The 13,899-nt window shown below is 36.8% G+C and overlaps 1 protein-coding gene across 1 annotated transcript in view; it reads right to left on the bottom strand.

The window, feature by feature from the left end:
- cacnb2b (calcium channel, voltage-dependent, beta 2b) overlaps positions 1 to 13,522 on the bottom strand; it is a 45,172-nt gene extending 31,650 nt beyond the window's left edge. The window contains exon 1 of the mRNA XM_067362381.1: positions 13,475 to 13,522. Coding sequence (XP_067218482.1) covers positions 13,475 to 13,522 — 48 coding nt within the window. The remainder of the gene's footprint in view (positions 1 to 13,474) is intronic.
- Positions 13,523 to 13,899: the final 377 nt, after the last annotated feature.

The following is a 13,899-nucleotide window of genomic DNA, read 5'->3' as shown; positions in this document are numbered from 1 at the left end:
CAAATAATAGTATCGATTACACTGTTACACCACAAGGTGGCAATAAGTAACTGTTAAAAATGTATGTAACTGAATCATTCATTCAAAAGATTTGTTCAAAAACGATTATCTAGTAATGAAACAATTTAAATATTTATGTATAATTCATAACCGTTTTTAAAATCAATTCATTCAAATTAACTAAACATTTTTAAGTCGGCTGCAGCGATTAATATTTTGTCAGATGCTCTTGTAAAATTCATGTTATTTTGTTTAGTTGTCTGTTCATAATTATGATCTCTGTTTGAAACAAAAAATCGTGATCCTCAATTTATCTAGAATCATGTAGCTCTTTATATCCACCAAAATAAATAAATAAATAAATAAAAAAATAAAAATAATTCCCAGTCTGTCTGGAAACAATGGTAAACAGTGAAAAGGACTGTAATATCAGTACTTTTTTGAATGCCTCTTGGCCATTTGATCGGATCTAACAGCTGTGTAAGACGTTTATTGTATGTTGTATGTAATGTTTATTGTACAAAAGTATCAAAATGTTCTTAAAATCGATACTGTTTAAATGACCATAATTAGCGGCCCAATATCATCCAAATTATTCACACAACATAACATGACAGAAAATTGGACATTTTAAATGCATAAACAACAGCAGGAGTATGATTCACCAGCCTAACACATGGCGCAAACACTGGGCCAAAAATTACATTAGCATTAGCTATTATACCAAGTGACAGGTGTATTTTCACCAAAATACTGCAGTCTGATTGGACACACAGCATTTGGAAATGCTGTAGACACTATTGTTTTTATATACAATAAATTATAATTACTATAGACTAACACTGTAGCCCACTAAAGACCACTACATCTTTCTAGATGACCTATATATGGCACTAATCAGATGACAGAGTATTAAAGGTGTACAACTCTGAGTGAGCGATGGTGATCCTGTGTGTGTGTGTGTGTGTGTGTGTGTGTGTGTGTGTGTGTGTGTGTGTGTGAGAGAGAGAGAGAGACTCTTTTAGGATGTCTATTTCTCTTCAGTGTTTGCATGTTTCTTGTAAACTTGTTTTGATAAAAGTAAGGAAAAACTATAAATAGCATGTTTACATGAACCCACTATCTGTACATACAGATGAAAAGAGTGTTTCTATTAGGGCCCATAAATTAGAGCTTTGTTTTTTGGTGCCCAGTGAACCAAAATTACATAAGAGTAGAATTTGCTTGAATTTAAATTAGTGGATTTTTAAATGATACATTTTGAGTTTAAAATATTAAAGGTGCCATCGAATTGAAAATTGAATTTACCTCGGCATAGTTGAATAACAAGAGTTCAGTACGTGGAAATGACATACAGTGAGTCTCAAACTCCATTGTTTCCTCCTTCTTATATAAATCTCATTTGTTTAAAACACCTCCGAAGAACAGGCGAATCTCAACATTACACCAACTGTTACGTAACAGCCGGGATCATTAATATGTACGCCCCCAATATTTGCATATGCCAGCCCATGTTCAAGGCATTAGACAAGCCAGTATTAACGTCTGGATGTGCACAGCTGAATCATCAGACTAGGTAACCAAGCAAGAACAACAGCGAAAAATGGCAGATGGAGCAATAATAACTGACATGATCCATGATAACATGATATTTTTAGTGATATTTGTAAATTGTCTTTCTAAATGTTTCGTTAGCATGTTGCTAATGTACTGTTAAATGTGGTTAAAGTTACCATCGTTTCTTACTGTATTCACAGAGACAAGAGCAGTTGCTATTTTCATTTTTAAACACTTGCAGTCTGTATAATGCATATACACAACTTCATTCTTTATAAATCTCTCCAACAGTGTAGCATTAGCCATTAGCCATGGAGCATACTATCAAACTCATTCAGAATCAAATGTAAACATCCAAATAAATATCATACTTACGCGATCAGACAAGCTGCATGACAAACACTTTGTAAAGATCCATTTTGAGGGTTATATTAGCTGTGTGAACTTTGTTTATGCAGTGATAAAGTCCAGAGCTCGGGAGGGGGCGGAGAGCGCAAGCAATTAAAGGGGCCGCAGCCTGAATCGGCGCATTTCTAATTATGCCTCAAAATAGGCAGTTAAAAAAATTATTTAAAAAAATCTATGGGGTATTTTGAGCTGCAACTTCACAGACTCATTCAGGGGACACCTTAGACATATATATCATCTTGTAAAAAAACGTTCGATGGCACCTTTAAAATATGGTGTATACAAACTATGTTTGGACGTAAACACGGAAGCCTGCACTGCGTTCTCTACATCAACTGCGTATGACAACAGTTCAAATTGTGAAATAAAGTTTTTATTTTTGTTTTGTTTTGGTACACAAAAAGTATTCTTGTCGCTTCATAACATTAAGGTTGGACCACTGTAGTCACTATTTTAACAATGTCTTTACTACATTTCTGGACCTCAAAAGGTGCAGTAACATTGCTGCCTATGTGTGGAACAGAAACCTTCGGATTTAATAAAAAATATCTTAATTTGTGTTCTGAAAATGAACAAAGGTCTTACGGGTTTGGGATGACATAAGGGTGAGTACTTAAATGACAAAAATTTCATTTTTGGTCGAACTAACCCATGAATAATTAATAATAATTAACCAATTTTTAATTCAAACACTTGATTCTACTACACTAACTGGAAATGAGAATTCTTTTCATTTCTTTAGATTCTTACAGAATTTTTTTAAAAGCCAAAAGTATGCACAACTATCATTTTTAAAATATATTTCTCACTTTTAAATGTCATCAACCCACACACATACACACACGCACACACAGTCACGATCATTCCATGAGTACACAGATGCACTTACTAAATTACTAGGTGACAGATCTTAGCGTGAGACACTTTACGTCAGCCACACTAACTGAATAGGATTTCTGTGGAGCCTACGTTGACCATAAAAATGTCTGCTACATTGTCTAAGTATAGATTGCATTAGCCTACAATCCAAATAGGAACACAGCTCTTTGCCTGTTTATAAAATTATTCTATAGACCTGCACATTTAGACATAAATATTACACAGAAACATTATATATTAATGAGAATGAACATACATTGATATGCATGTGAAGGCACATGCAGTTGGATTACGCTTTTCATACACACACAGAGAAAGAGAGAGAGAGAGAGAATCTAGAGTATAAGCCTCTTAAAGAGGGTGTGTGCAGTGTAAAGCCACGCTCAGTAATACACTGCTCAGAAGGGCACAGCTAGGCAGACACGCACTGCTGGAGTTCCAGCCTCAGCACCTCACTGCTCTGGTCCATTCAGCCTCACACACACAAACACATCCAGCTGGAAGACAAACATCTGTCTAACCTTACAATCACACCAGAAATTATCAGCCTTTTGATGGGAGACTGCAAACCCCTAACCCCAAATCTAACCCTAACCCACTAGTTCTTGGTGACAAGTGACAGTTCATCCAAAAATAACAATTATGCCATCATTTACTCACCCTCATGTCATCTCAAACTTGTTTGAATATCTTCCTTCTTTAAAAAAAAAAAAAAAAACATTTTGTGTCATTCAGGACTAGGTGAACTATCCCTTTAAAAAGCATATGGTTGGTTCATATGAACCTTCTGACGGATTCAGTTTGGTTATTGCTGACTTTAATGATAAGTATCAAAGTATCAGCCTCTTTTTTTGTACCTAAAATGTCTGATTGTCTGCTTACAATACTCCAGAAGAGCTTAATTTGTGTTTCTGGGAGGATTTTTTTTTTTTTCCCCCTCAGTAATCCTTGTTCTTAACAGCATTCAGGTCACTCATTATGCCTGTTTGAAATGCGTCCTGGCATGAAAGCATCTTTCCCTGCACATCTGTTTGAATATGGCATTATAAATCAAACTTGTAGGGTCTTCAGGGACCATGGAGCAATTTTTAGTTTCACAAAGCAATGTTTTGTGCATTTTCAAACCTCAAACCACTTTCACAAGATCATTGTGCTAATAATGTCAAGATAAATTATGTTAAGCATAAAGGCTAATGTTGTGGCTTATGATGGGCTGCTCCCTTTATATGCTAATGAGGATCTTGTTTTAAAAACAAAATTTGACAGTCATATCATTCTAACCACAAACTGGCAGTCACACACTACAGATATCAATAAAGAGTTCATCTAGAGCCAAATGTCCCAACGAAATCCATGTGCCTTGAATGTCAATTTAGCTAGACACACATAAAATGTACCTCAGGGTTTACTCACCCAGGAGACGTTTTTATTCTTAAGAGTTCTAGGCATTTCTGCAAAGAGGAGAAGGAGAACCGGCGACTGATGCCCTCAAGTTCCAAGTTCACCTCTGAGATCTGTGGCCCATTTGCGCTGATGTCTGATCCCACTGAATTTAGGCTTTGATATGATACACTGTGGCCATCGGCCACCACCTACATGATGTGTACAGCAACTGACATGACCAGGACATAACGAAAAACACAAAGTTTGGTCTTCTTGTCTCTATCATTTTCTCGCTCCTCAGCCCCTCTGACTGGCAATGCATTAAAATACTGTATGAATATGCAACGTAACATCTGGATGATGCTCCGCCCCATAATGCTGGAGGCAGGAACTCATGAGCGGCCAATCCAGCCCACCCAACAGCTGGGAGAGGAGATTTAAAATGATAGAAAGAATAAGGTGGAGCACAGGGCACGTCCTGCCCAGTGTTGTCAGACAGATTGTATGTCTCTCTAAAACAGGATGAGCAATGCATATAATCCTCCGGCACTGTTCAAACACTCTCTGTCCTGCCTAGGTCAAAGCATTGAGTACTGCAAAACAGCATAGTATGCTTTTCATAACCATCAACTAACACCAGCCTTCTCTCTGTTACTATGATAGACCCATTCTGTATATAATGACTTTGATAGTAACAACAGAGGAAACAGATCTGGCCAAGACTGAACATTTTTTTTTTTTGTGAAAATACTATAATGTAATTTAATTGAAAAGTATGAATGGCGCTCTGTGGCGCGCCAGGATTTTTGAACAGCTCTGTGCTTCTATTACAGGGTGCGACATCCTTTTTGCTTAATTTTATGTATCTTGCAACTAATGTTAATTAAATTCTGTCATTAATTACTCACTTTCATGTCGATCCAAACCCGTAAGACCTTCATTCATCTTCGGAACACAAATTAAGATATTTTTTGATGAAATCCAAGAGGTATATGACTCATCCATAGATAGCAATATAATCAACACTTTCAAGGTCCAGAAAGATACTAAAGACATCGTTACAATAGTCCATGTGACTGCAGTAGTTCAACCTTAATGTTATGAAGCGACGAGAATACTTTTGCACAAAAAGTATTCTCGTCGCTTCATAACATTAAGGTTGAACTACTGCAGTCACATGGACTACTGTAACGATGTCTTTAGTATCTTTCTGGACCTTGAAAGTGTTGATTATATTGCTGTCTATGGATGAGTATAAAGTTTTGCAAAAACAAAACAAAAATACCGACTTTATTTAACAATCTTTTCTCTTCCGTTACGTAGTAAGCACAGTGCAGCGCTTCTGTGTTTATGTCCGAACGCTGGCTCAGTATTGGCCGACGCATACATGTGATGCTGACGCAGGAGCCGGCCAATAATGAGTTAGCGTTCTGACGTAGAACACGGAAGCAAAGGGATCAAAAATATCTTAATTTGTGTTCCGAAAATGAACAAAGGTCTTACGAGTTTGGAACGACACGAGGGTGAGTAATTAATGACAGAATTTTCATTTTTGGGTTAACTTAACCCTTTAATACGCAACGTTAATATACATGAACAATGTGGCGCACCCCTCTGGCTTCGCCACTGTATTCGTTTTGCTAGGCCAATTGTTTTGTGCATTGCAATGGACTATTTTTATCGCAGAATCCTTAAAGGAACACTCCACTTTTTTTGAAAATAGGCTCATTTTCCAACTCCCCTAGAGTTAAACAGTTGAGTTTTACCGTTTTCAAATCCATTCAGCCGATCTCCGGTTCTGGCGGTACCACTTTTAGCATAACTTAGCATAGTTCATTGAATCTGATTAGACCGTTAGCATCGCGCTTAAAAATGACCAAAGAGTTTTGATATTTTTCCTATTTAAAACTTGACTCTTCTGTAGTTAAATCGTGTACTAAGACCAACGGAAAATGAAAAGTTGTGATTTTCTAGGCTGATATGGCTAGGAACTATACTCTCATTCAGGCGTAATAATCAAGGAACCTTGCTGCCGTATCATGGCTGCAGCAGTGCAATGATATTACGCAGCGCCCGTGAGCCCCTGCTTGCACAGGGAACGTGCCTTGCAACCATGAAGACGTTTGTGAGAGACGCTGCGTAATATCATTGCACTGCTGCAGCCATGATACGGCAGCAAAGTTCCTTGATTATTACGCCTGAATGAGAGTATAGTTCCTAGCCATATCAGCCTAGAAAATCACAACTTTTCATTTTCTGTCGATCTTAGTACACGATTTAACTACAGAAGAGTCAAGTTTTAAATAGGAAAAATATCAAAACTCTTTGGTCATTTTTAAGCGCGATGCTAACGGTCTAATTAGATTCAATGAACTATGCTAAGCTATGCTAAAAGTGGTACCGCCAGAACCGGAGATCGGCTGAATGGATTCGAAAACGGTAAAACTCAACTGTTTAACTCTAGGGGAGTTGGACAATGAGCCTATTTTCAAAAAAAGTGGAGTGTTCCTTTAAGATAATATACAGGTAAAATATAATAACCAAAAAGTACAGCTCCAATATTTATACCACAGTTAACGAAAATATGTAGAATTATTAAGTTCCCATCCAAAATGGGCAACTATGATCAAATATCAACGTAACTGAGGCCTGGTAATTTACTTTTGCATGAGTTTCCAAAAGTGTGACAACATTTGCACAAGCCGCTTTCACAATGCCTATGATCAAATATGTAAGCTATCTGATTACTATTGAGAATTTACTACTTTATAATGCTATATAGAAACATCAAACAGTCGCATAATCTAAAAAGACTGAAGAGAAAAAGAGAAAACATCTTGCATCAAAATTAATTAGAAGGCTTTCTTTTTTTTTTTGACCACCCTAGAATTTATTACGTTTTATTGTAGTAATAGTTACTGTGGTCAATTTTGACCATAAAATGAATAAATAACCATTTTCAGTGTAAGAAAATTAATTGCATGCACTTACTTGCTCCTTGTTAGAATTATTTTTTTATTTGCAAAATGTTGTTTTACATATCATCTACACATACAAAGTTGGTTGATAACAACTGCAATAGTTGTTATCAACCAACTTTGAATGTGTAGATGATATGCAAACCAACATTTTGCAAATAACTCAATAATTCTAACAAGGACACCCCACTAAAATGGTTTACTCTTCAACTCTTAATGTTCAAACGAAATCTACGATCTTGCTGAAGCTTAAAACTTTGTACTGGTGTCTACATTAATTTCCTTAATTCATGTGATACATGATTCTTCACATAAAACAATAAAATACTCAGCGTTCCAAAGGGTTATGAAATGCATGAGCCCATTGCTAAAGTGTCATATGTGTACATTAATCAAACATTTTGGGGGGTGTCCGTCGACTCTACAGTACAAACTGTTAAAAAAAATACTCTCAGAATGAGGAAAGCTGGCTTATCAATCAAAATAGAATGGGTTTGCTCAACCTTTTCATTTAAATAATGTGGTGTATGTGAATGCCAGAAATTGGCATTAACAGAAGCATGTCCTTCATCCGCTGCCATCCTGTCTCCAGTATTCTGGCAGAATATGACAGAGATGGGTTCTCTTCCATTAGCCACTGCCAATAGCCAGATAAACACTTAAAATAATTCAAGTTCACTCAAGATCAGTATCTGCCAAAGAAAAGAGTTGAATATCGTATTGAAAGAACATTAAAGTAAAAGCCGAACCAGGCTGTATTACCAACCCTTCCACTTATTAAAGTCTTAAAGGTTTAGTTCGCCCAAAAATGAAAATTCTGTCATTAATTACTCACCCTCATGTCGTTCCAAACCCGTAAGACCTACAGCGTAAGACCTACATAGAACCTGGAAGTCTGTTGAACCACTATAATCACATGGACTATTTAAACAATGTTTTTCTTTCTGGGCCTTGAAAGTGGTAATTCAATTGCTGTCTAGGTCAAAGAGCGCTCAGATTTCATCAAAAATATCTTAATTTGTGTTCCCAAGATGAATGAAGGTCTTATGTGTCTGGAATGACATAAGGGTGAGTACTTAATGACAGAAATTAAATTTTTGGGTGGACTAATCCTTTAATACTTCACCTTCTCAAGTTAAGCTGCCAAGTGATAGCATTTGCATTTAATGATTTCTTCATGAAACTATAACCGATTAAGTCAGTTTCTTCCTCACAATATCACACTTACGTGAACCACATATAAAAAAAGCACATAAAAAAATAAATAAATTAAAACCACTTCCCAGAAGGCATAACCTTTGATCAGTCAGAGAGTTTTTTTGTCAAGAGAAGTGGTAAATGTGTCTGCAAGAGATGCATGTAAGCCTGGATGAAATCTAAATTGTGTCTTTTAGACACAAATACTTGCCATATAATCCATGTTAGGGGATTAGATACACAACAGAAACCAAGAACACACGGCAGGGAATTGGAACAGGCAGCACCTCCCAAGTGCACTTCAGAGGCTTAACATGAAAGTTCAATCTATTCAACACATCAGTATATCACACAAAGCTCCTACACTGTCCTGCTCTATACTGAAGACAAAAATAGAGTTTGGTAGAAAAACCACCTCATAATCCATTTAGTCTTGTTTTCTAATAAAAATATCTAAAATCATTTCATGAAAATGCAAACATGAAAATGCACTTGCAACCTGTTGTCCATATAATGTGATGTCTGTCAGAGTGATTTGTAATCGCATACTACTACCATACATTTATTGCTACAGTATACAGTACAGAGTGTGCAAATTTTCTGTATGCATAGTACAATATTATACGACAGAGGTTACTGTGTAATATTACTTCATCCTATAATGCAATGTACTTCACTTTTAAGTATGATCAGACTTTCCAAATTTAGGATACTTTTTGCACAAAACTGGATTTAAAATAAAAATTTACTTTTTTGCTAGCTTGACTCCACGTGCTGATGAGGTCATGTAGTAATAATCGTGATAAAATGAAGATGTTTGAATCGTTTATTATGAAATGTTTAAAGTTTGCAGTATGTAGGCTATGTATACAGCACAATATTCAGTAAGTTGCATACTAGCATTACATTCTGAACATATCCTGAGTTTGCTAAAACGAAACCTAAATATTTGACTATTTATAATATTTTATAATTTTATTATTATTATTATTATTATTAAGTCGGTGGCTGTTGCAAATAAAAATGAGAAACTGATCTAAATGCAGCAGTAATCATTTGATTAAACTGACTCGAAACAAAAACTAGAAATACTCAGAACTAGAAAACAATGAATAGAACTGTATAAACCTGATGAGAGCAGACAACGAACTAAAAAGAAACACAGAGCTTAAAGCTGCAGTCCGTAAGTTTTGTCTCTTTGTTGCCATCTCTGTTTGAAACCTGCAATTGCAGTTATTTTTGGAATTATCATCTTTACGAGGGTTGTGCATCGGCACGGCTCCTCAGCGCGGATGAATCTAATGTTTGCTGTCAGTCACCAAACCAGTGTGGATACTGTACTTCAGAATCACAGATTGTAGTCTTGGAAGTATGACCAAAATGAGAATTTTCACCCGAAAATGTCATCTGAACAAGTATGTAACAAATCTGCCACTTTTGTTCTGACCAACTGAGAATAAAAAGAATTACAATAAATCATGCAACCAATGTTGATTAAATCTAACGATCGCTTAGCTTGGATCACATCAAACCGTGCAAATCATTATTGTTATACTTTGTTCAAATCAAAATGATAAGTTTAATTATTCCAGCTGTTGTGAGAAAAAAAAACTATAAATGATCCACTGCCTGCAGCATCCTCACATGATATAGCCAACTAGCTGGGACTCCTTCTTTATCTGAACATCCTCAAATTTCCCTTGGAAACCTACCAGAACCACCCGAAATAGAAAACATTATTACAAGCTTAGCGTTGTGAATTGGGCTAAGGTAATTTTGTACTTAATATACTAAAAATTCTTCTTTAGTACTTCTTAAGATAAACTTAAGAACATCGAAGTGTACTCAACTGTGCTATTTTGAGACAGCATTAAATATGAACTTAAATGTACTATAAAATTACTATCTCTGTATTTAAAAAATGTATTTAGATACCACTTGTAGTACACTATGGGTTCAAATGTATTATAAGTGGTATCTAAATAAATTTTTAAAATACAGAGATAGTATATTAAAAGCACATTTTAGTTCATATTTCATGCTGTCTCAAAATAGCACAGTTGAGTACACTTAGATGTTCTTAAGATTATCTTAAGAAGTACTAAAGAAGAATTTTTAGAATATAAAGTACAAAATTAGTGCACGAAATAGAGCACTTTAAGTATATTATAGAAATGTACTTTTTTCTTTCACCTGGGATGTACAAGCTCAAAAATTGATCATTTTTAACCAAAAAAAGTTATGGACTGCAGCTTTAAATACCAAAATAAACTAATCAACGAAATGAACAACAGATGCAAAAACTGATAATCAAATCACTGAAAATAAAACCATAGAAACAAACTGGAAACTAAGAAACACAACTAAAACCCACCCAAAAGAGACATACAGGTGCTGGTCATATAATTAGAATATCATCAAAAATTTGATTTATTTCACTAATTCCATTCAAAAAGTGAAACTTGTATATTATATTCATTCATTACACACATACTGATATATTTCAAATGTTTATTTCTTTTAATTTTGATGATTATAACTGACAACTAAGGAAAATCCCAAATTTAGTATCTTAGAAAATTAGAATATTGTGAAAAGGTTCAATATTGAAGACACCTGGTGCCACACTCGAATCAGCTAATTAACTCAAAACACCTGCATAGGCCTTTAAATGGTCTCTCAGTCTAGTTCTGTAGGCTACACAATCATGAGGGAGATTGCTGACTTGACAGTTGTCCAAAAGACGACCATTGACACAAAAGGTCATTGCAAAAGAGGCTGGCTGTTCACAGAGCTCTGTGTCCAAGGACATTAATAGAGAGGCGAAGGGAAGAAAAAGATGTGGTAGAAAAAAGTGTACAAGCAATAGGGATAACCACACCCCGGAGAGGATTGTGAAACAAAACCCATTCAAAAATGTGGGAGAGATTCACAAAGAGTGGACTGCAGCTGGAGTCAGTGCTTCAAGAACCACTACGCACAGACGTATGCAAGACATGGGTTTCAGCTGTTGCATTCCTTGTGTCAAGCCACTCTTGAACAACAGACAGCGTCAGAAGTGTCTCGACAAAAAGGACTGGACTGCTGCTGAGTGGTCCAAAGTTATGTTCTCTGATAAAAGTACATTTTGCATTTCCTTTGGAAATCAGGGTCCCAGAGTCTGGAGGAAGAGAGGAGAGGCACACAATCCACATTGCTTGAGGTCCAGTGTAAAGTTTCCACAGTTAGTGATGGTTTGGGGTGCCATGTCGTCTGCTGGTGTTGGTCCACTGTGTTTTCTGAGGTCCAAGGTCAACGCAGCCGTATACCAGGAAGTTTTAGAGCACTTCATGCTTCCTGCTGCTGACCAATTTTATGGAGATGCAGATTTCATTTTCCAACAGGACTTGGCACTTGCACACAGTGCCAAAGCTACCAGTACCTGGTTTAAGGACCATGGTATCCCTGTTCTTAATTGGCCAGCAAACTCGCCTGACCTTAACCCCATAGAAAATCTATGGGGTATTGTGAAGAGGAAGATGCGATATGCCAGACCCAACAATGCAGAAGAGCTGAAGGCCACTATCAGAGCAATATGGGCTCTCATAACACCTGAGCAGTGCCACAGACTGATCGACTCCATGCCACACCGCATTGCTGCAGTTATTCAGGCAAAAGGAAGTATTGAGTGCTGTACATGCTCATACTTTTCATGTTCATACTTTTCAGTTGGCCAAGATTTCTAAAAATCCTTTCTTTGAATTGGTCTTAAGTAATATTCAAATTTTCTGAGATACTGAATTTGGGATTTTCCTTAGTTGTCAGTTATAATCAAAATTAAAAGAAATAAACATTTGAAATATATTACTAATGAATGAATATAATATAGCCTACAAGTTTCACTTTTTGAATGGAATTAGTGAAATAAGTCAACTTTTTGATGATATTCTAATTATATGACCAGCACCTGTAAACACAGATGACCTGTAACAAATAATAATGTTATTAACAATATACAACAGCCAACGGCCTAACTGACGTCAGCACAAGGTTATGATGTTAATTTCATGTTGACTCCACACAAGGTACTCGAGAAATTATGAAGGCAATTTCTTTGAAAACCAGTGTTAATATCGCATGCAGTGCTGGAATATATTTTACTTACAAATCACACTAATATCTAGCAGTTAGTTTAACTGTAGCATAGGACATTGATAGTCCTGTGCCGAAAATACGAACGGCACATTTTTAAGGATTTGGAAACATCTGACGCAGCGGTTACAGTAAAAGACGGCGCTTTCATTTTTATAATTCCTTTTTTTTTTGCACTTTGAGTTCTGCGCCTGACACTGCATACGGTCTGAGGCACGATAAGCCTATTTACTACCTGTTTGCTTTGACAGCTTTGGAGCTCAGTGTGCTTCTGTGTGACTGTGATCCCCTTCCGCCTGCTCTGGGGGATTTAGGTAAGGCATTGATTCATCATGACACACACAGTAGTGACTCACGCGTCTCCATTCTGTTCTTTTACACACACTCTCATTCACTTTCTCCCCATGCGGCAGCTCAGGTGACAGAAAAAAACTTGGCTTAAAATAACAGCAAGGGTATTTTTAGACCTACTAGTTCCCGCTGAAAATACGTGCTCGTGCGTACGTCAAATGTTATGAATGATGATGACGAGCTCAGAGAGATACTGTGGCGGTGGTGTTGGTAGTAGTAGTAGTAGGTGGAAGGTTCAGTTCTGACCTCTTCATTCAATGCTACTGAGGGAACAGGTTGCCATTTTGAAATCTTAAAAGTCCAGAATGCCAAAAAACAGTCAGGACATTACAATGACATGAACTTCACCCCTGTTTTTAGCATTATAAAGTGTAATATACACAAAAACACTAATTGAAAACTTTAAGGAGGCTTAGAATGACAATATAGGCTACCCTTATTTCACACTTTCAAGTTCTACATAAAGTGCATTCTGTGATAATTACTCAAAATTGTATATTTACAGGTTATATTTTCATGTGCAGCCCTGGTTTTCAACCAAGAGCATCCTGACAAAGGAAGATAACATTGAGCATGCTGCAGTTACTCACATAGGTGGACTGTTCTCTCCGCCAGTGTCCCAGACCACAGCAATACATCAAGAGAACATCCAGGGGGGTCCAGATGATGGTGCAGCCAAGAAGAGAGTCTAAATCACTCTTTCTGTGACACACAGCCTCTGGTTCCCTTTCTGTAAGGGACAGCCATCACATCAGTCTGATGAGAGACACAGCAGCAGCAGCAGCAGGTAACTGTCTCCGTTCCACACAGCCTCTGGTCCAGCCCATAGGTTTACAGAGCGGATAAAAAGCGAACATTCCTCCACAAACAGTGATGAATGCGATGCAGTCAGTCAAAGTGAGTGATTCACATCCTCCTGATGCTTGAGACCAACAGGCTCACAGTCTGCTGGCTCCAGGTGTGTGCGATCTGTTTGTTCCGCTCTTCCCCCGTTGAGTTCCTCGCTTTATTTATT

Source organism: Chanodichthys erythropterus, chromosome 16 (genome assembly GCF_024489055.1).
Source record: "Chanodichthys erythropterus isolate Z2021 chromosome 16, ASM2448905v1, whole genome shotgun sequence".
Classification (NCBI taxonomy): Eukaryota; Metazoa; Chordata; class Actinopteri; order Cypriniformes; family Xenocyprididae; genus Chanodichthys; species Chanodichthys erythropterus.
This window is presented reverse-complemented; position numbering and strand designations above follow the sequence as displayed.